This window comes from Hylobates moloch, unplaced genomic scaffold (genome assembly GCF_009828535.3).
Source record: "Hylobates moloch isolate HMO894 unplaced genomic scaffold, HMol_V3 SCAFFOLD_15, whole genome shotgun sequence".
In the NCBI taxonomy this organism is placed as follows: domain Eukaryota; kingdom Metazoa; phylum Chordata; class Mammalia; order Primates; family Hylobatidae; genus Hylobates; species Hylobates moloch.
In genome coordinates, this window is record NW_026652290.1 from 12360120 (window position 1) to 12382199 (window position 22080).

General features: G+C 40.1%; 1 protein-coding gene across 13 annotated transcripts in view; it reads left to right on the forward strand.

Annotated features, from left to right (window-relative positions):
- BPTF (bromodomain PHD finger transcription factor) overlaps positions 1 to 22080 on the forward strand; it is a 157517-nt gene that overhangs the window by 24324 nt on the left and 111113 nt on the right. For all 13 annotated transcript variants that reach the window (XM_032177829.2, XM_032177820.2, XM_032177818.2 and 10 more), the window contains exons 2-3: positions 3620 to 4442; positions 16626 to 16849. In XM_032177829.2, coding sequence (XP_032033720.1) covers positions 3620 to 4442; positions 16626 to 16849 — 1047 coding nt within the window. The remainder of the gene's footprint in view (positions 1 to 3619; positions 4443 to 16625; positions 16850 to 22080) is intronic.

The window sequence follows — 22080 nt, forward strand, 5'->3', positions numbered from 1 at the left end:
CTAGTTCATATATGTATTCATCCATAAGTAATATATAAACTATATTTCCATGGTTTTACATTTTAAAACTTAACTTTTCTTTTGCTTCACGGTGTTTTTGTTTGTTTGTTTGTTTTTTGAGACAGAGTCTCGCTCTGTTGCCTAGGCTGGCAGTAGCATGATCTTGGCTCACTGCAACCTCCATCTCCTGGGTTCAAGCGATTCTTCTGCCTCAGCCTCCTGAGTAGCTGGGAGTACAGGTGTATGCCACCACGCCCAGCTAATTTTTGTATTTTTCATAGAGACGGGGTTTCACCATATTGGCCAGGCTAGTCCAGAACTCCTGACCTCGTGATCTGCCCACCTCGGCCTCCCAAACTGCTGGGATTACAGGCGTGAGTCACTATACCCGGCCATGTGTTTTTAAGATTGATCCATGTTGATATGCATAGCCCTAAATTACTCAAAATTGATCTATAGAATTCTATCCAATGAATAAGCCACAATTTGACTGTTTTCCTGTTGATGGACATTTTGGTTGTTTTTAGCTTGGTTGATTGTTTCTTTGCTTTTATAATCAATATTAAATGCTCTGCATTGTTCTGTGTGGGAAACATGCTAGAGAAGAAGAAAAGACACACACCCAATACCTTTAAGGGTAAACAAGCTTTATCCCACGTAAATGGCAGTGCAGATATAATAAGCAAATGATATAATAAGCAAATTGATACAATAAGCAAATTGTAATGGAAAGGGGAGAATAGGCAAAGAGGTATATATATTTACACTCACCAGACTATGGAGGATTCACCACCAGACTGGGAAGCAACAGCCTGCGCTCCAGAGTCAGCCACTTACCTGTGCACAGACAAGGAGAGGTCTCATGAAGCTTTGGCAGAGTCTAAGACCCTAGCTCTTTTTGTAACAAGTTGTTTGGCATGAGGTCCAGTCACAAGGGTCAAGGAACACGAAAAGGTCAACTTGTTTTTGTGATTTTCTGCTTTTTTTTTTTTTTTTTAATAACCACCATATAGGAATAGATTGAAATAGATTTCTCCGAAACAGCGCTGGATGAACGCCTCAAGGGGCTCACACGACCTTTTCCAAGACTTGGTGACCATTGTTTGTGTGCACGTTCAATTGAGTTCAGATTTAATATTTAACTTTTCCTCCACATGCATATGCATAAGGATAGTTTCTCTAGAGAAGTGTTTTTCTAATAGTGAGCTGCAAGCGGCATGTTTTAAAAGTAGAAAGAGAATAGAATAGAAAATATTGGTAGGTGAGAAGATATTAGTATAAGGCATGTAGTGAAAATAGTGTTTTATAGAGCTTTTGTTTTCAGGGGTATGTGTACTGGATAAGACGTAAAATACACTTCTTACTTTGGTTGTGGGCAAACCGGTATGCAGGCTGTTCAGTTATATGCAGAACCTTAAACTTGACCATTACTGAATTTCTCTCTGAAGTTGTGATACCAGTTTTCAGTCCCAATGGTGGTATACTGGTGTTTCCATTGTTTTGCATCCTTCCCAATAGTTTGTTTGGTAAAACTGTTAAATTTTTTTCCATTGAGTATGAGAACAGTTATCTCATTGTGGTTTTACTTTGCCTTTCCTTGCTAACTAGTGAGATTGGGGTCCTTTTTTTTTAATGCAGGAAAATTAATATAATTCACCTAGTAGAGAGATACCAGATTAGTGTTGAAAATGATAATGAGTGTAATGCTCAGTGGCATATTCTAAATACACTTCTGTGAATAAGTGAAATGACTTGATTTGCTAATACTGATGATTGACAGTTGAGGGGCATAAGTGGTTTAATTTAATGTGTTCTCTCTTTAAACACTGTAGTCTGTTCAATTCTATAAACTTGAATCTTTGAATTTAGTATAACGACTTTGTATTTATACAAGACTGAGTAGTCATTAGTGGCAGCATCATTTTATTGATTTGAGTATTAATATGTTTGTATAGATACCTGTCCAATTTTTTCTTTTAAAATTTTAAAATGAAAATACATGCATTAATTATTTTTTAAAGTATAAAAACGTAAAAAGAAATTAGTCTTCTTTTCCCGTTCCCCAACTCTCCCCAGAAGCAACTACTCTAAAAAGATTCTTAAATGACCTCTTAGATATATATATACTTTATCACTATCCCCTTGCCCTCTTTTTATTTTTAGTTTATTTATTCAAATGACATTCTATTCATTGTTCTGTAGCTGTTTATTCCTCCTGCTTAACACTGTATCTCAAAGATTGTTTCATTTTAACAAATAGGAATTTTACCACTACTGAATTTGATTCCATTCTGTAGATGCATCATAATTCATTTAACTATTTATGTATATTTAGATTAAAAAGAAAACTCACACAAAAATTTCAGCTTTTGTAAACTATATTGAATTAAATATTTCGTACTTAAATGAATGTGGGAGTATGTAGGATAAATTCCAGGAGGTAGAATTGCAGGATCAAAGAGATACACATTCAGATAGATTTTTGCCAAATTGCCTTCTAAAAATTCAACCAATTTATACTCTCCCAAAAATAGATCAGAATGGGCTGGTTGCAGTGGCTCACGCCTGTAATCCTAGCACTTTCGGAGGCCAAGGTGGGTGGACCACCTGAGGTAAGGAGTTTGAGACCAGCCTAGCCAATATGGTGAAACACCATCTCTACTAAAAAATACAAAGATTAGGGGGTGGTGGTGCCTGCCTGTAGTCCCAGCTACTCAGGAGGCTGAGGCAGAAGACTCGCTTGAACTTGGGAGGCGGAAGTTGCAGTGAGCCGAGGTCACGCCACTGCACTCTAGCCTAGGTGATGGCTGTAGGTGATTAAATGAGATAGATACGTTTGTTAAAAACAAAACTCTCATTTATATTGATACATTTATATACTTACATATGTATATCTGGACATCACATCTCATAATTGGGGAACAGTTATCTAAAAAGTTGTTTAACTAACTGTTAAGAAATGTAGTCTGTTGTCTGTTTCCTAGGTAAGCCACTTTTCTTTTCCCCCAGCATTGGAATTCTTCTCTTCTCTCCTCCTCTGCACTTCCTTCCTTTCTGTCTTCACCTTGAGCCCATGCTTCACTGTGGAACTCCGCTTAGGAGGTACTTCTGACAGAAAGAGAGGTCTACACTGGGAACTTCCTGTCTGGTTGTTGACAGGCATTTCTGTATTGCAGCTGACAGTGTGAGATCTGTTGCCCCTACTTTGTGCTGTGTATCTTATGTGTAAATGTTTTTTCTCATTTATATTCTTGTCAAATCATTCACAAATGCAGTTATTTATTATTATTATTATTATTTCCTTAGAGATCCTTGTTCTGACACCGTTATTTTTTAATCATGATTACCTGTGAGCCTGTTAATCCCTCTAGGTAATTGAGAACTGATTATAGTTTATAATTTTTTTACTTCTGGTTTATAATCTAATGGGAAAACTTTGCATTTGGCTTTTCTATAGACTTAAAAATTAGAGCTGAATCATTGCTTCTTCGTATTATTTTAACTTGACAATTATTAAAGAAATGTACTTATGTATTTTAGGGGGTATATATTCAAATAGGAAATTTGTAGAAATGATGTAATGTATTGATTTGTAATGATGTCATGTCTTTATTTACAGGTAGGCGAAAACCAAGAGTACATCGGCCCCGTTCTCCGATATTGGAAGAAAAAGACATCCCACCCCTTGAATTTCCCAAGTCCTCTGAGGATTTAATGGTGCCTAATGAGCATATAATGAATGTCATTGCCATTTACGAGGTACTGCGGAACTTTGGCACTGTTTTGAGATTATCTCCTTTTCGCTTTGAGGACTTTTGTGCAGCTCTGGTGAGCCAAGAGCAGTGCACACTCATGGCAGAGATGCACGTTGTGCTTTTGAAAGCAGTTCTGCGTGAAGAAGACACTTCCAATACTACCTTTGGACCTGCTGATCTGAAAGATAGTGTTAATTCCACACTGTATTTCATAGATGGGATGACGTGGCCAGAGGTGCTGCGGGTGTACTGCGAGAGTGATAAGGAGTACCATCACGTTCTTCCTTACCAAGAGGCAGAGGACTACCCATATGGACCAGTAGAGAACAAGATCAAAGTTCTACAGTTTTTAGTCGATCAGTTTCTTACAACAAATATTGCTCGAGAGGAATTGATGTCTGAAGGGGTGATACAATATGATGACCATTGTAGGGTTTGTCACAAACTTGGGGATTTGCTTTGTTGTGAGACATGTTCAGCAGTATACCATTTGGAATGTGTGAAGCCCCCTCTTGAGGAGGTGCCAGAGGACGAGTGGCAGTGTGAAGTCTGTGTAGCACACAAGGTGCCTGGTGTGACTGACTGTGTTGCTGAAATCCAAAAAAATAAACCATATATTCGACATGAACCTATCGGATACGATAGAAGTCGGAGGAAATACTGGTTCTTGAACCGAAGACTCATAATGTAAGTAAATCTGGTCTTAATTTTTTGTATGCATTTAAAATTAAACCAGTTTCCTTCATGATTGATGTAGCAGAGCTATGCTGTTGATGTGGTATAAACCTTTGTAACTTAATGGTTATACAGTTAAATAATTTCTTAATTGAAGGAATACGTGCATTAAAACAGCTTTTAAGAAGGTAAAGGAAACATATGAAAGAAGCAAAATTCCGTTGTTTTTGATGCCTAGGATAGGAAATAGAATATTTCTAGTTGGGACTGGGCACAGCAGCTAATGCCTGTAATCCCAGCACTTTGGGAGGCCAAGGTGGGTGGATCACCTGAGGTCGGGAGTTTGAGACCAGCCTGGCCAATATGGTGAAACCCCACCTCTACTGAAAATACAAAACTTAGCCAAGTGTGGTGGCGCACACCTGTAATCCCAGCTACTCAGGAGGCTGAGACAGGAGAATTGCTTGAACCTGGGAGGTGGAGGCTGCAGTGAGCTGAGATCACACCACTGCATTCCAGCCTGGGTGACAGAGACAGATTCTGTCTCAAAAAAAAAAAAAAAAAGTTTCTAGGTGGAATACCACTGTGGGCCTGTTTTTGGTTATGTTCCCCTATAGCCTAGCTCAGCTCATCCACCCCTAACTTTGGTGTTAGGGTTGTTTTACTTCTCTTTTGGTTTTACCGTATCTGTATGTAAAATGGAACAGCAAGAAAATACCTAGTTGTCTAAGGAAAGGTCAGCTCTGCCATCATTGGTTGGAATCCCCCAGGAGAAGATGATCCCAACAGACTCAGGGTCATAGTCTGGCCTCAGTGTTCCCGAGGGTTTTCGAGAAGCTCTTCTGGGAAGCCTGTGGGCAAGGTCAGGAGACAGTCTCAGGGTTTACCTCAGTCAGGGCATCAGGCAGGGTTATAGTGTGGACTGAGTATCTGACATCCTGTAGATATATGGTCAGAGGGATGGACTACTTTGTGTCTTCAGCTTCTGAAGTCTTCAAAGCCGTCTTCCAGTTCTTAGAATTAGGTCAAATGAAAAAATCTGGTAGGATGAAATGACTGTCAAAGCAGGGCATGGAAAGAAGAGTAGAAACTTTATCAGTGTACTGTCGAGAAGTGTGAATCCACGATGATTCTTGATTCTTTGTGGCTGGAAGCTTATAGAATCTTCACTGTCTATGGTGTTCTACAGTTTTACAGTGATACGCCCTTGTGTGGGCTGCTTTCATCCACGAGGTATTTTTGGTGGGCATTTTCAATCTGGCAATTGTCTTCTTTGATTCTGAGAACTTCTCTTGACAACTTCCTCTTTTCCGTCTTGTATTTATCTTGAGCTATGATTTTATTGAATGTTGGACTTCCTATTTTGGTCTTCTGACTTTCTTATCATTTCTCTCCAGTTTTCCTCTTTGTCTCTTTTTCTCTTTGGGTTGTGTGTATGTGTTCAGTTTTTAAGATTTCCTTATCTTGGTCGTCCAACCCTACTATCCAGTTTTTCCTTTCTGCTACCATATTTTTACTATCTAAGAGCTCTTTTGTTTTTAGAATCTTCCTTTAAAAAAATAGTAAAATCCTGTTTCTGTGTCTCGGATATAGTATTTTGTCTTAACTTTCTGAGGCTATTTTTTTTTTTTTTTTTTTTGAGACGGAGTCTCGCTCTGTCGCCCAGGCTGGAGTGCAGTGGCGCAATCTCGGCTCACTGCAAGCTCCGCCTCCCGGGTTCACGCCATTCTCCTGCCTCAGCCTCTCCGAGTAGCTGGGACTACAGGCGCCCGCCACCACACCCGGCTAATTTTTTTTTTGTATTTTTAGTAGAGACAGGGTTTCACCGTGGTCTCGATCTCCTGACCTCGTGATCCGCCCGCCTCAGCCTCCCAAAGTGCTGGGATTACAAGCGTGAGCCACTGCGCCCGGCATCTGAGGCTATTGATGACAGGTTTTTTTCTCTCCTCTGTGCATGGTCTGTTTCTTCTAAGTTGCTTCTTCCTATTCTTTGTTTTGGTTTTTCTATTTCATATTCAGATGTTTATTAATTCTTAATTTTCTGCTCCTCATTAACATTGTGGTACTATGTAGCCAGTTGGAAGCTCTGAGCAAGTGGGTGGGCCTTATCAATTTTGACTTAACCATTGGATGATTTTCATTGTCTCTTTTATTGGGGGAAATCCCTCTTGTCAGTATCTTGAGGTCTGTCCTCGAGAGTAAGCTCTAGAGGAGCGATGGCAGGAAAGGGCCTTTTCCTGTGTCCTGCTTGAAGCATGAAGGTCTTGCTGGTGGTATTCTGGTGGCTGAGTGGTGGAAGAAAGCTTCATTTATTGTGCACACAGCATTTACTATGTGTATTGTCACTTAAATCCTCAGTTTTCTGTACAGTACGTTTGTTCACAACTGAGCGTGGTTTCTCCCAGTCCAGGGAGCCTCAGTTTACCTCCTCTAGAGACTAGACCTTTGGCAGCTTGAAGGGGGGAGAGAGATGGTTTAGGAATCTGCTCCATAAACAGCTTCCAGCCAGTCCCCTATTCTAGAGACACCCCTCTTCGTTATCATTGCTTTTTGAGGATTGTGTTCTCTTTTTTTTTTTTTTTTTTTTTGAGGCGGAGTGTTGCTCTTTCACCCAGGCTGGAGTGCAGTGGTGCTATCTGGGTTCACTGCAAGCTCCGCCTCCCGGGTTCAGGCCACTCTCCTGTCTCAGCCTCCCGAGTAGCTGAGACTACAGGCACCCGCCACCGCGCCCAGCTAAGTTTTTTTGTATTTTTAGTAGAGACAGGGTTTCACCGTGTTAGCCAGGATGGTCTCGATCTCCTGACCTTGTGATCCGCCCACCTCGGCCTCCCAAAGTGCTGGGATTACAGGCGTGAGCCACCGCGCCCAGCCTGAGGATTGTGTTCTCAACTTCACCTTTCTTTTTAGTTTGAGATCAGGCTTTCTTGGGTCTGCTGAGGCAGTACTCACTTGTTCATCTACTTTCAGAATTTTTTTTTTTTGTTATCATGTCTCCCCTACTTTATCCTTATGAGTTTGTCTTTAACAATTTTTTTTTTTTTTTTTTGAGACGTCTTGCTCTGTTGCCCAGGCTGGAGTGCAATGGCGCAATCTCGGCTCAGTGCAGGCTCTGCCTCCCGGGTTCACACCATTCTCCTGCCTCAGCCTCCGAGTCGCTGGGACTACAGGTGCCCGACACCGTGCCTGGCTAATTTTTTGTATTTTTAGTAGAGACGGGGTTTCACCGTGTTAGCCAGGATGGTCTTGATCTCCTGACCTTGTGATCTGCCTGCCTCGGCCTCCCAAAGTGCTGGGATTACAGGTGTGAGCCACTGTGCCTGGCCAGCAATTTTTTTTTTTTTTTTTTTTGAAGACAAGATCTCCCTTTGTCATCCAGGCTCTGGAGTGCAGTGGCACTATCTCGGCTAACTGCAGTCTCGACCTCCTGGGCTCAAGCAGTCCTCCTGCTTCAGCCTACCAAGTAGCTGGGACTACAGGTGTGTGCCACCATGCCTGGCTAATTTTTGCATATTTTGTAGAGACAGGGTTTCACCATGTTACTCAGGTTGGTCTCGAACTTGTGAGCTCAAGCCATCTGCCCTCCTCGGCCTCTCAAAGTGCTGGGATTATAGGCGTGAGCCACTGCATCCAGCCTAACAATATTTCTTTAGCATGGTTTTAAGAAGGTTTCAGGAGGGAACAAAATGAAATCTGTCACCTTAACCCAGAAACTGCTGTGAGAAACAATACATAAGGCTTTAAATGTATATTCTGTATCTTTTGGTTTGGATCAGATATTTTAAGAAATATGTGTAAAATATGTGTAACTTTTTTCTTTTCTTGCTCCCTTACCTCCCAAACATCTAGTCGTGGTATTCATTGTGCCGTTTTTTGTTTTTGTCTTTGTTTTGACATTTTGCTGTTGAGGTGGTTAACACAGAAACCTTTGTCAGCAAGGTCATTCCAAATGGTGAAATAACTGTAACCACATTTTTAAAGTTTAAAGTTTACTGCTCTCAGGAAGCTGAGGCACAGGAATCGCTTGAACCTAGGAGGTGGAGGTTGCAATGAGCTGAGATGGTGCCACTGTACTCCAGCCTGGGTGATGGAGTGAGACTCTGTCTCCAAAAAAAAAAAAAAAAAGTTTACTGCTGTGTTGTCATTGTAAGTGGAAATTCAGTCATGCTGCCTGTCAGGGAGCCCGGTGCTTGTACTCTGTATAGACATTCAGCAGTTAGTAGGTCACGTTCACACAATCTCAAGTGCCCTCCTGAAAGGAGCTCATAGTCATCAGGATGGCTGGGAACAAGTTAGAAAGTAAGTGAAATTTAGTCCATGCTCCAATTCTCCCATTCCCGTGCCTTCCTTCCTGTGCTGCTTGTCCTCACCCTTTGGATATTCACTCTCACTGCCTCTTTCTTTCCCTGTGCTGCCCTTTTTGGCCAGATAGAGACTAAAGGTGTCTTGTCCACATACAGAAAAACCTTGACATCTTTAAGGCTCATTACACAGTAATCAGTGGTATAGGTCTTAGTTTCAGAGACCTGTAAAAAGAAGTAGTTGTGATAAGTTAGTAACAGCCAAAAGCAACATTTATTGAGCACTTCCATGTGTGCCTCACAGTGTCCTAAGCATTTTATGTATTTTAAAATTAATCCTCCCAACAGCCCAGTAATGCAGGTACTATATTTTTAATTTTAATTTTATTTTTAATTAATTAATTACTTTTGGAGACAGGGTCTCACTGTCGCCCAGGCTAGAGTGCAGTGGCATGATCATGGCTCACTGCAGCCTCAATCTCCTAGGCTTGGGCCATCCTCTCACCTCAGCCCCCCTAGGAGCTGGGACTACAGGCATGTGCCACCATGCCCAGCTAATTTTTTTATTTTTTATTTTGAAGAAGTCTCACTGTGTTGGCCAGGCTGGTCTCAAACTCCTGGGTTCAGGCAATCCTTCCACTTCAGCCTCCCAAAATCATAGGGTTACAGGCCTGAGCCACCACGCCCTGCCTTGCAGGCACTATTTTTGTCTGCATCTTATAGATGAAGAGACTAAATCTCAAAGAGGTTAAATAATTTGCCCTTGATTTGCCCAAGGCCCTGTGGCTCTTAGGAGGTAGAACCTGGAATTTTTTTCAGAATGTGTTTTATAAGAGTATTTTCAATACCTTATTTTATACTGTAGTCTAGTTTTCAAACCATCTTCTTGAGAAATCTGCAACTTGCATTGTTTTAGCTGTTAAAACCAGTGCTTATAACTTGGGGAGAAAGATACTGTAATGGTTTCTGTTATATCTGCAGTGAGTATTTATGAAATCTTTAAAGATTTGAAATAAAGGCGTTTTTAGAAAATCTAAACTAAGTGGCAATTTCAGAAAAGTTCTGTTTCCTAATATATCACTATCAGTCTACGAAACAACATTCGGGGAAGCAAAATATGTACTATTTGATAGTTACATAAATGCAAACCTTTGAAATCACGTGACTCAGATGACTTTTTAAATACCTGTGGGTGAATTTTTGATACATTGTTGAGGAAATCAAGTATTTTATTTTTCTTAGTGGAACAGTAAGATACTTGTTATGTTTGTCAATAAAACTGTTCATTTAAGTTTATTTGCTTTAAAAGCTATAGTTGTCATTCAAATTGCCTTTTTTGATGCATAATAAAGTGCACAGATTTTAAAGATGATTTCAGGCAAATAGGATGTCTTTTTCCATGCTGTGATATCTGGAGTATTTTTCTATGTAAAATCAAGTAGGAAACTTTAAACATAGTGATATGTGTCAACAATTTTGACAAATCTGAAAGATTTTACATCTTTTATGAAAATGAGATTAAAATAATTTCAGTTTAACTGTACCTTTGTGGTAGATTATATGTGGACTCCTCGTGATAGTTTTAAAGCCAAGTTAGAATTTTCACGCAGTTTATAGTATGCAGAGGTTTTAATTGTAATGTTACCAATTTATAGAAATTAAGTTTTCCGTGATTGCTTTTATTTAATAAGTGCTTAAAAATATGTTATTTATATAGATTAGTGAAGCATGTAATAAAAAAAGGTTCTTATACATGAATTTATAGTCCATCCGAGAAGCCAAGACATATTCAGCATATAACTTAGAGGCCAGTTTTCATTCATTATGTAAGTGGGCCAATCTTTCTTAACTATTGCTTTTATCCTGTCAATCCTTTGCTCTGAAATTAGGACCTACCAAAATAGAAATTACCAGATTAGATTCGCATGTTTTTCTGTCACTCTCCATTCTAAATAAAATTACGTGAACACAGCATTGTATTTTATTTTTTTGTAGAGACAGAGTCTCACTATGTTGCCAGGCTGGTCTCGAATTCCTGGGCTCAAGCGATCCTCAAGCCTTGGCCTCCCAAAGCGCTAGGATTACTACAGGCATGGACCACCACACACCTTTAAACAGCATTTTAAAAATCTGTATTCATTTTCCGAATGAACTAAACTATGCTTTTAAATCTATACAGCTTTCTACTCCCCATTCTAGGTACAGACCACATATTAACTTACTGACTTCCTGTGCCTGAATTCCTTCTGTCCACGTTCAGTTCTGTATGTCCAGCAGACTCCTGGATGTGTCCGCAAAGCAGGCACCTTGAACGTGTTTAAAACCGAACTCATCATTTCCCCCCATTAGCTACTCTTCATCCAGTGTTCTCATCTTAGTAAATGGGATTACTGTCCCACCAGCTGCTCAAGCTAGAAATATGGGAATAAACTTTTTCCTTTATTGTTTGTTATGCCTTTAAAATAAATATTGAGTCAGTTTCTCTCCATTCCCACTGTCCCTCCATGATACAAGCCAGTGTCATCTTCATTAGACTAGTCAGTCACCCCTAAAGTGGTCTGTATGTAACCCCCTACCCCAACCTTCCAAGATTTTCTTTTTTTTTTTGAGATGGAGTCTCTCAGGCTAGAGTGCAGTGGCCCAGTCTCGGCTCACTGCAACCCCCTGCCTCTTGGATTCAAGCGATTGTCGTACCTTAGCCTCCCCAGTAGGTGGGATTGCAGGCGCCTGCCACCACACCTGGCTAATTTTGTATTTTTAGTAGAGACAGAGTTTCACCATGTTGGCCAGGCTGATATTGAACTCCTGACCTCAGGTGATCAGCCCACCTCGGCCTCCAAACGTGCTGGGATTACAGATGTGAGCCACCATGCCCAGCCACAGCTGGATGATTTTTAAAACAGCCATTTTGATCAAGTCTCCTTTTCCCTAAGTTGAAAAACCTTTTAATTACAATTACTTCCTTTTGCCCTTAACCAAAACTTCAGACTCTTTAGCACAGATCCCTAACTTTGTACATTTAATTATCTTGCTTTCTAACACTGAAGACAACATAAATAAAAAGCAAACCAAAGCACCTAAAAACCTCTTGGCTAACTAGCTCATTCTTGAGGTCTCAGCCTATTTATGCTACTTCCTAGGGCTTTCTTTGCCTGCACCCCTTTCTTTCCCTGAACCCCTTTTTCTCTTGCATCCTGAAATACTACTTTTTAAAACACCCATCCTACCAATAGTTTTTTTGTTTTGTTATGTTTTTTGATACAAGTCTCACTCTGTCACTCAGGCTGGAGTGCAGTGGCACAACCTCAGTTCACTGCAACCTCCGCCTCCCAGGTTCAAGTGATTCTTCTGCCTCAGCCTCCCAAGTAGCTGGGATTACAGGTGCCTGCCACCACACCCGGCTAATTTTTGTATTTTTAGTAGAGATGGGGTTTCACCATGTTGGCCAGGCTGGTCTTGGACTACCGACCTCAGGTGATCCACCTGCCTCGGCCTCTGAAAGTGCTGGGATTACAGGTGTGAGCCACCGCGCCCGGCCTAGTTACTTGTTTTAAGGTAAATATTATACACTTCATAAGGTGAGGAAAATGATGACAACTAGGTATATTATACCCATGAAGTGCTGGTACTACTCTAAATACTTTATATATTTTAATTAATTCTAACAACAGCATCTTCCAGGTTACGTACCGTCACCCTATTTTTCAGATGGAGAGACTGAGGCATAGAGTTTTAAGTAATTTATCCAAGATCACACAGCTACTAAGTGGTGGAATCGGGATTTGAACCCAGGCATTCTGGCTCCAGAATGTGTGCTCCTAAGCGCCACTTGGGCTGCTTGACCAAGAGCTTAGGACCTAGGTTTTGTCTTTAATTGCTGAATTGCTAGTTGTATCAGTTTCCTACGGCTGCTGTAACAAAGTAGTATACAAAAAAAAAAGTACTATAAAACTGGAGGCTCTAGCAAAAAAATCCTTGCTTTTTTTTTTTTGGCCTTTTCTAGCTTCTAGCACCCCAAGTGTCCTTGGCTTGCTGGCAGCATAATTCCAATCTCCCTGTCACCATCTTCTCAAGACAGCCTAGGTTTTTCTATCAAGCACCTAACAGTTCTTCCAGCCTCTTCCCATTACCCAATTCCAAAACCACTTTCACATTTTTGAGTATGTTAACAACAGCACCCCACTTCCCATACCAAAAGTTGGGAGTTTCCTAGGGCCACCATAACAAAGTAGTACAAATGGGGTGGCTTGAAAAAATATGAATTTATTGTCTCACAGTCCTGGAGGCCAGAAGTCTGAAATCATGAGTCAGCAGGGTTGGTTTTTCTGGAGACTCTAAAAGACAATCTGTTCCATGCCTGTCTCCTAGCTTCTGGCAGTCCTTAGCATTTCTTGGTTTACAAACAGACACATCACTCCAGTTTCTGCCTCTATGCTACCTTCTTTTCTTTTTTTTGAGACACGGAGTCTCTGTCACCCAGGCTGGAGTGCAGTGGCACGATCTCGGCTCACTGCAACCTCCACCTCCCAGGTTCAAGCGATTTTCCTGCCTCAGCCTCCCAAGTAGCTGGGACTACAGGTGCATGCCACCATTCCCGGCCAATTTTTTGTATTTTTAGTAGAGACGGTTTCACTGTGTTAACCAGGATGGTCTCCATCTCCTGACCTTCTGATCTGCCCGCCTTGGCCTCCCAAAGTTCTGGGATTACAGGCGTGAGCCACCACGCCCGGCCCATTACCTTCTTTTCTATGTGTCACCTTGGGTCCTCTCTTTTTCTAAGGATACCAGTCATTTGACTTAGGGGCCACCCTAAATCCAGGATGATTTTTATCTCAAGATCCTTAACTAATTACATCTGCAAAGACCCTATTTCCAAATAAGATCACATCCTGAGGTTGCAGGTGGACATGAACTTTGGGGACATTATTCAACTCATTTCACTAGTGTTCTTTACTCTTCATTTCTATGGGTTTGTTTAGAAACGAAACTTGAAACTTACTGTGAGTCATTAACCTTCTACTTAGCTAGCCTAGGTAAAAGTCAAAGAAGCTTTAAAATGTAGACATATAATATATATGTTTGCTCTTAATTATATTTTTAGCAAACCTTTTCTTGCCAGTCTGTCTTCTCTTTGCCACCCTATGAGTCCTTGAGAATGTGTGCCGAGTGGTGACTTCAAGGAAGCCTGGCCAGTTTGGGTGAGCCTGAGGAACATGGTAGGCCTTGTAAGAACCAGAGCTTCTACAGAACCACATTATAACTCCAAAACCAAATATACATACATAATGTATATTTATACGCAAAGCTGTTGTCACTTTTACAATGAGGACAAATAATTTCGATTATATGAACTGTATATAGGCCAGTAACTAAGTATAAAAAAACAACTTTTAAGCCCAGTGCGGTGGCTCATGCCTGTAATCCCAGCACTTTGGGAGGCCGAGGCCGAGGCGGGCGGACTGCTTGAGGCCAGACGTTCAAGACTAGCCTGGCCAACATGGCGAAACCCTTTCTCTACTAAAAATAAAAAAATTTGGTGGGCGTGGTGGTGTGTGCCTGTAAATCCCAGCTTCTTCAGAGGCTGAGGCATGAGAAGTGCTTGAACCCAGGAGGCAGAGGTTGCAGTGAGCCAAGATTGTGCCACTGCACTCCAGCCTGGATGACAGAGCGAGACTCTGTCTCCAAAAAAAAGGCTGGCTGTGGTGGCTCACGCTTCTAATCCTAGCACTTTCGGAGGGTGAGGCGGCAGGTGGATCGCGAGGTCAGGAGTTCGAGACCAGCCTGGCCAATATAGTGAAACCCCGTCTCTACTAAAAATACAAAAATTAGCCGGGCATGGTGGCATGCGCCTGTAGTCCCAGCTACTCAGGAAGCTGAGGCAGGAGAATCGCTTGAGCCCGGGAGGTGGAGGTTGTGGTGAGCCAAGATTGCGCCACTGCATTCCAGCCTGGGCAACAGAGTGAGACTCCGTCACAAAAAAAAAAAAAGGAAAAGAAAAAAGTTAAATAAAACAGACCAAAAAAACCTCCAACTTTTCTTTGAATGGATTAGCAGGTATTCACTGTTTTGCTACTTTATGCTTTAATGAATTTATCTTTATGTGGCTTCAAGAAGAAAAATGTTAGGTCAGTGAATACTGTATAGGTTGAGTATCCCTTATCTAAAATGCTTTGGATCAGAAGTATTATGGGCTTTGGAATATTTGCATTATACTTACCAGTTGATCATTCCTTGTTTATTTATTTTTTTGTTTGTTTTTGAGACAGAGTCTCGCTCTGTCGCCCAGGCTGGAGAGTGAAGTGGCGCGAACTCGGCTCACTGTAGGCTCCGCCTCCCAGGTTCACACCATTCTCCTGCCTCAGCCTCCGGAGTAGCTGGGACTACAGGTGCCTGCCACCATGCCCAGCTAATTTTTTTTTTGTATTTTTAGTAGAGACCGGGTTTCACCGTGTTAACCAGGATGGTCTCGATCTCCTGACCTCGTGATCCGCCCGCCTCGGCCTCCCAAAGTGCTGGGATTACAGGTGTGAGCCACTGCGCCCGGCCAGTTGATCATTCCTAATCTGAAAATCTGAAACGCTCCAATGAGCATTTCCTTTGTATGGCATGTTGGCACTCAAAAACTTTTGGATCTTGGAGCATTTTGGATTTCAGATTTTCAGATTAAGGGTACTCCACCTGTATCCTTTTATTTATCTATGATTTAATATAGGCCTTCTTTCTTCAGAATACTGAATGACTTATTCCTGGAATGCTGCTAAATTTTTATTCATTTATTACCTTAATAATAATATTTAACATTTATTGATCACTGATGTGCCCAGGCACTGTGGTAGATGCCTTGTCATTATACCTTTAAGTCTTATAGTGGCCTGCAGGCAGGTTTTATTATATCTTCATTTTACAAGTGAGGTAAATAGAATGGCTTAGAGACTCAGAGAGGTTGTGTCTTGTCCATGTCCACATATCTTATAAGCAAATGAGTGTATTTAAAGCCAGATCTCTCCTAAAGCCCAGTTCTTTCAGTTCCCTCAGTTTGCCATTGAGTAAACAGGAAAATCAGGCTCACTCTCATCGAGTGCCTCACACATACTCTTGAATTCCTTTTGAGTGGGGACAGAAATACCATTATATGTGTTCCTCTATGTCTAGTCCTAGACATTAATTTGCCTGTTTAAGTTAGTGACCATCTCTGTTGAAGTCTTTAACTCCATTAAAAGTGAATGGAACCTTAGGAGGGTTTTAGGCAGGAGAGGAAGCTCCTCTTCTCTCCAGTTTGGGCTTCGATTGTCCAGAAGTAAAGAAGAGGGATGAGATAGTATTTGAGATAACTCCTTCAAAAACTGGAACTTAGCAAAGCATTTACACCATTTTGTTAGAAATATTTCTAAACTATATTATAAAGTTAGCTGGGTATCGTGGCACATGTCTGTAGTCCTAACTACTTGGGAGGCTGAGGCAGGAGAATGGCTTGAGCCTAGGAGTCTGAGTATGCAGTGAGCCACGATGGTGCCACTGCACTCTAGCCTGGGCAACAGAGTGAGACCCTGTCTCTAAAATAAATTTATTTTATTCTAAAATAATTCTAAATACATTCTTCTCATCATATTGTTACATTGATGATCTTAAAGTTGATTGAGATGTAGCTGAAACTGGCTTCCACAAAGTACTCTCACGCAGTTCTGAATTTTGAGGTCATTGTTCTTTGTGTCATGTTTTTTAGGTATCATTTCTCAGAGTAAATCAAGTTTGAGTGAGACCTGCAGGGTTTTCTTGTGAGCGCCTATATTGGGTTTTAGTGCATAAGCTTTGTTTTAAGTTTTCACTGGGTAGATGAACTGTCAGATAAGTGGCATTATGTCTAACATATAAAGTATTTCCCCCCATTTTTAAACAGAGAAGAAGATACAGAAAATGAAAATGAAAAGAAGATTTGGTACTACAGCACAAAGGTCCAACTTGCAGAATTAATTGACTGTCTAGACAAAGATTACTGGGAAGCAGAACTCTGCAAAATTCTAGAAGAAATGCGTGAAGAAATCCACCGACACATGGACATAACTGAAGACCTGACCAATAAGGCTCGGGGCAGTAACAAATCCTTTCTGGCGGCAGCTAATGGTGAGAGGGGCATTTTCTCATTTTATTTTTGTTAAGTCTGAGCTAAACTGTTGGTATGAAATCACTGCAAAATTCGAAAATAGGTTAAAATTTTCAAGTACAGTCATGCATTACTTAATGATTGGGATACATTCTGAAAAATGTGTCATTTGGCAATGTCATCATTGTATGAACATCATAGAGTACACTTACACAAACCATACACCTAGGTTATACGGCATAGCCTATTGCTGCTAGGCTGCAAACCTGTACATCATGTGACTGTACTGAATCCCATAAGCAGTTGTAGCACAATGGCAGGTATTTGTGTATCTAACCATATCTAAACATTTTAAAAGGTAATACGTGTAATCTCATGGGATCACCATCACATATGTGGTTCCTGGTGGACCAAAACATTGTGCAGTGCATGACTGTGTGTATATTTTACTTTAGTTCTCCATATTTCATTTTCCCAAGAGAACCTTGCTCATTCCACCATCAATTAGGGATGCTATACATTTTAGTGTTTTATATCTGCCTTGGGTCATTACTGATATTCCCCAAAATGTTAGTTTGTTTCTTTAATTCAAGTATCTATGAAACTTTTTTGGCATTCCAGTTTTTAATTTTAAGAAATAATATTCTTTTTGAACTTTTTGCCTTTAAAAAAAAAAACTTTAAATTTTAGAGTATTTTTAGATTTATACAAAAGTTGCAAAGATAGTAGAGGGTTTTCATATATCCTGCACTTGGTTGCCCCTGTTATTAACGTCTTAGATTAGTGTGAGATATTTGTTACAACTAATGGACCAGTATTGATACACTGTTACTAACTCAAGTCCATACTTCATTCAAATTTCCTTAGTTTTTACCTGATGTCCTCTTTCTGCCTCATGATCCTGTACCACATGATATTTAGTCATCATGTTTTCCTCTAGATTGTCGGTTTCTCAGACTTTCCTTGTTTTTGATGGCCTTGACAGTTGGGAGGAGTAGTGGTTAGGTATTTTGTAGAAAGCCCTCATTATGGGTTTTTCTCATGGTTAGCCTAGGTTTATGCATTTTGGGGAGGAAGACCACAGAAGTGAAGTGCAATTCTCATCTTCTTATCAAGAGTGCATGCTGTCCTCGTGACTTATCACTAATGATGTTAACCTTGGTCCCTGGGTGAGGCAGTGTTTGTCAGGTTTCTCCACATCCTCCCCCATCCTCTCAAACCCCCAATACTGTACTTTCTGGAAGTAAGTCACTATAAACAGCTACACTTAGCGGGTGAGGAGTTATGTTCTACCTTCTTGAAGGGGCAGTATCTACATAAATTATTTGGAATTTTTCTGCACAGGAGATTTGTTTGTTTTTTCAGGCATTTATTTCTATGAGTATACATTCATGGATATTTTATACTTACTGGGTTATAATTGGATATTTATTAGGTTATAATTCAGTGTTACCTTATTTATTTTGTTATTCAACTCTTTATTTTTTTAAGTTATAAATACATATATATCTCAAAAGTTTAAATAGTATAAAGGGTATGCTGTGAAAAATGAATCTCTCTCCTTCATAATCTCCATAATTAATCTCATAATCTTCCTTTCTCCGGAGGCAATCATTATTGCTATATGTTTTTTTGTCCTGCCAGATGTATTCTGTGCATGTTTAATAAATACCACCTGTGTTTTCTAATATAGCCATCCCTCAGTATTCTCAGGGATTGCTTCCAGAACCCTCTGCAGATAGCAAAATTCGTGGATGCCCAAGTCCTGCAGTCAGCCCTGTGGAAACCGCTGATATGAAAAGTTGGCATTCCATATCTAAGGGTTCTGCATCCTGACAATACTGTGTTTTCAATTTGAGGTTGGTTGAATCCAAGGATGCAGAACCTTTGGCCACAGAGGGCCGACTGTAGTGCCTTTTAAGTGTTGTTTGCTGTTTTTTTTTTTTTTTTTTTCTTTTGAGACGGAGTCTCGCTCTGTCGCCCAGGCTGGAGTGCAGTGGCACTATCTCGGCTCACTGCAAGCTCCGCCTCCTGGGTTCACGCCATTCTCCTGCCTCAGCCTCTCCAAGTAGCTGGGACTACAGGCGCCCGCCACCACGCCCGGCTAATTTTTTGTATTTTTAGTAGAGACAGGGTTTCACCGTGGTCTCGATCTCCTGACCTCGTGATCCGCCCACCTCGGCCTCCCAGAGTGCTGGGATTACAAGCGTGAGCCACCGCGCCCGGCCGCCTTTTAAGTTTTAACTTAGATAAAATTATTAGGTAAGATTCTGCAAGTACACTTTTAAGTGCCTGGTTCTGAGTTCTGCTCTTCTGCATACATTATGTGCTATACATATAATCCTATTAATTTTCCCCATTCTCCATTTGCTTAAAAATAGAATGTTTATATTTAATAAAGATACCCAGATAGCTGTATCTAAGCTTGTTCTCACATATTCTACATCAATATTCCTGTGAATTCATGCATATTTTTGGAGAATGATAGGCTCTCACATATAAGTACTGTTGGGCACAAATATACTTTGTCTTCAGAAAAAAGCATTCTTAGTTACCATGAATTATATTTATTCATATTTGGTAGTTGGAAGTATTTCTCTATTAGATCTGTTTAGAAAAATGTGTAATTTTTTTATTAGAAAAGTTTTAGTGTTCAGAAGTCTTTGGGGGATAAGTAATTGCAGTAACACAATCTCCGTCTTACTCTCCCTTCCATATAGATCAAATCATAGGAAATTTTATTAATTTCAGCCAGCTTACTTACCCCCTTAATTTCCTTTTATGAATCATGGCATTAAAATAGACAAATCCCTTTTTGCTATCCTGTGTTTCAGTACAACAACAGAGAACCATCTTCAGTCCTCTAAAAGGCAATGTGAGATAGGATTTTATAAAGTACATTGAATTAAAATATTTTCCAGAATAAAAAATAAAAATAGAAAAAACTAAAAAAAGTTTTCTGTGTATTAAATTATATATACAGTATAATCATAAATAAAAAACAAAGTCAAAACAGGAATGGACAATCAAGTGTTAAGTGGTGTGATTTGGGGGAATGTAAAAACCTAAAAATGTTAATATAGGGGAATTGATAAATTTCATTATGAATTATCATGTGATAGAACACTACATATTGGAGAATTAAGTAAAGCACCATGCAAAAACTGTGTGAGATACTTAAATTCTTCTTCCTCTGAATAACCAACTGGATCAGGTTTTATCATTAAAAAATAACCAATTAGCATAGTAGAATTGTAGTTGGTTTCCTTTTCATATTTTTTGCATTTCCTACAATGAGCATGTTATAGTTCAGTATGATTCAGCATGTAATGTACTTTTAAAAATTAGTTAAACCGGCAGGGCGCGGTGGCTCACGCCTGTAATCCCAGCACTTTGGGAGGCCAAGGCAGGCGGATCACGAGGTCACGAGATCAAGACCATCCTGGCTAACATGGTGAAACCCCATCTCTACTAAAAATACAAAAAAAAAAAAAAAAAATTAGCCTGGCGTGGTGGCGGGCACCTGTAGTCCCAGCTACTCGGGAGCCTGAGGCAGGAGAATGGTGTGAACCCAGGAGGCAGAGCTTGCAGTGAGCTGAGTGAGCCACTGCACTCCAGCCTGGGCGACAGAGCAAGACTCCATCTCAAAAAAAAAAAAAAAAAAAATTAGTTAAACCTTTTGTAGTAATGGAGAACAACAAAGAGAACATTGAGCTTTAGGCCACAATATATTCTTAGAAAGTTAGATGACTAAAATTTGTGTGCTGTGAGATTGCCTTGCAACCTGCAGTTATCCTCTTAGTACTACATGGAGTACATGGAAATAAGGTGAGTTGTACCTTGGATTTAGTGGTGAGATTGGACCCCAAAAATGACATCAATATTTTTTTCTTTCTTTCCTTTTTTTTTTTTTTGGCGAAGGTGCAACATCAACCTGGTACTGTAGGAGGAGGGATTCACAAGAATTGAAAATTGTTGGGGAAGAGAAGGGGACACTGACATTTTTGGGTGCCTACTGTGGGCCAGGTGCTCAACTAGGTGTTTTACAATTCTTTAATCCTCTCAGCAACTTTCTAAGGAGTGTATTGGTAATGAATTGAACATTCAAATAGAAGAATTCCCCATTAAAACACCAGTCCACCACTGTTACCTTTATTTGTTCTCTCTGGTGACTAAAATCTTGGCTGTAATAGTCAGTTTAGGACCACCCAGTACAGGTAAATACCCAAAATAATATCTAATCATGTTCTTTAACTTGGGGTTTTATGAGATGAAAACAATGGAAACTACTGGGGTTCTGATAATAGCCAAGAATAATTTACAGCATAACAGGAATTTCAGAATTGTAGCCTGTCCTGATGACTTTGACTTGATGTTAACCTCTCAAAGAAAATACTTCATTTCTAATGTATAACTCTCTGGTTTTTATGTACGCACACACGTGTCTACTTTAGGAGAGTTTAATTCTATTTTTGATAGTTAAATTTTTCTTCTCCATTTTTCCTCAGTATTTTACGAAAAATTTCAAATATACACAAAAGTTGAAAGAATTATACAGTTACCAGCCTGATCAAAATGGCAAAACCTCGTCTTTACTAAAAATACAAAAATTAGCTGGGCTTGGTGGCGCACGCCTGCAATCCTAGCTACTCGGGAAGCTGAGGCAGGAGAATTGCTTGAACCCAGAGGCGGAGGTTGCAGTGAGCCAAGATCGTGCCACTGCCCTCCAGCCTGAGCAACAGAGTGAGACTTTGTCTCCAAAAAAAAAAAAGAAAGAAAGAATTATACAGTAAATACTCATATATTCATTGTCTAGATCTGTACTTTACTATATATTTGTAACTAAATATACAGCTTACTATATTTGCTTTATGCTGTGCCTGTATGGTAATTATGAAATGCTTTATTTTGCTTATTTGAGGGAAGTTTATTTTTAGAAGACTTTTTTCTAAGTAGAGATGGCTTCTAAAACCTAGTAGGTTAATTCTTTGTTTAGTTTTGAAATGTTCATGCAAAGTATAGAATATACTTGTTGATAGAATATGCATATTTAGTATAGATCAGATACAGTATAATTTTCTTTCATCCTTTAATGTTTTTCTCTCTGTTGAACACTTTGGGTCTCTTTTTTTTTGTTGTTGTTGTTGTTATTTGTTTTGTTTTTGTTTTTTTGACACAGTCTTGCTCTGTCACCCAGGCTGGAGTGCAGTGGCATGATCTCGGCTCACTGCAACCTCTGTCTCCCAGATTC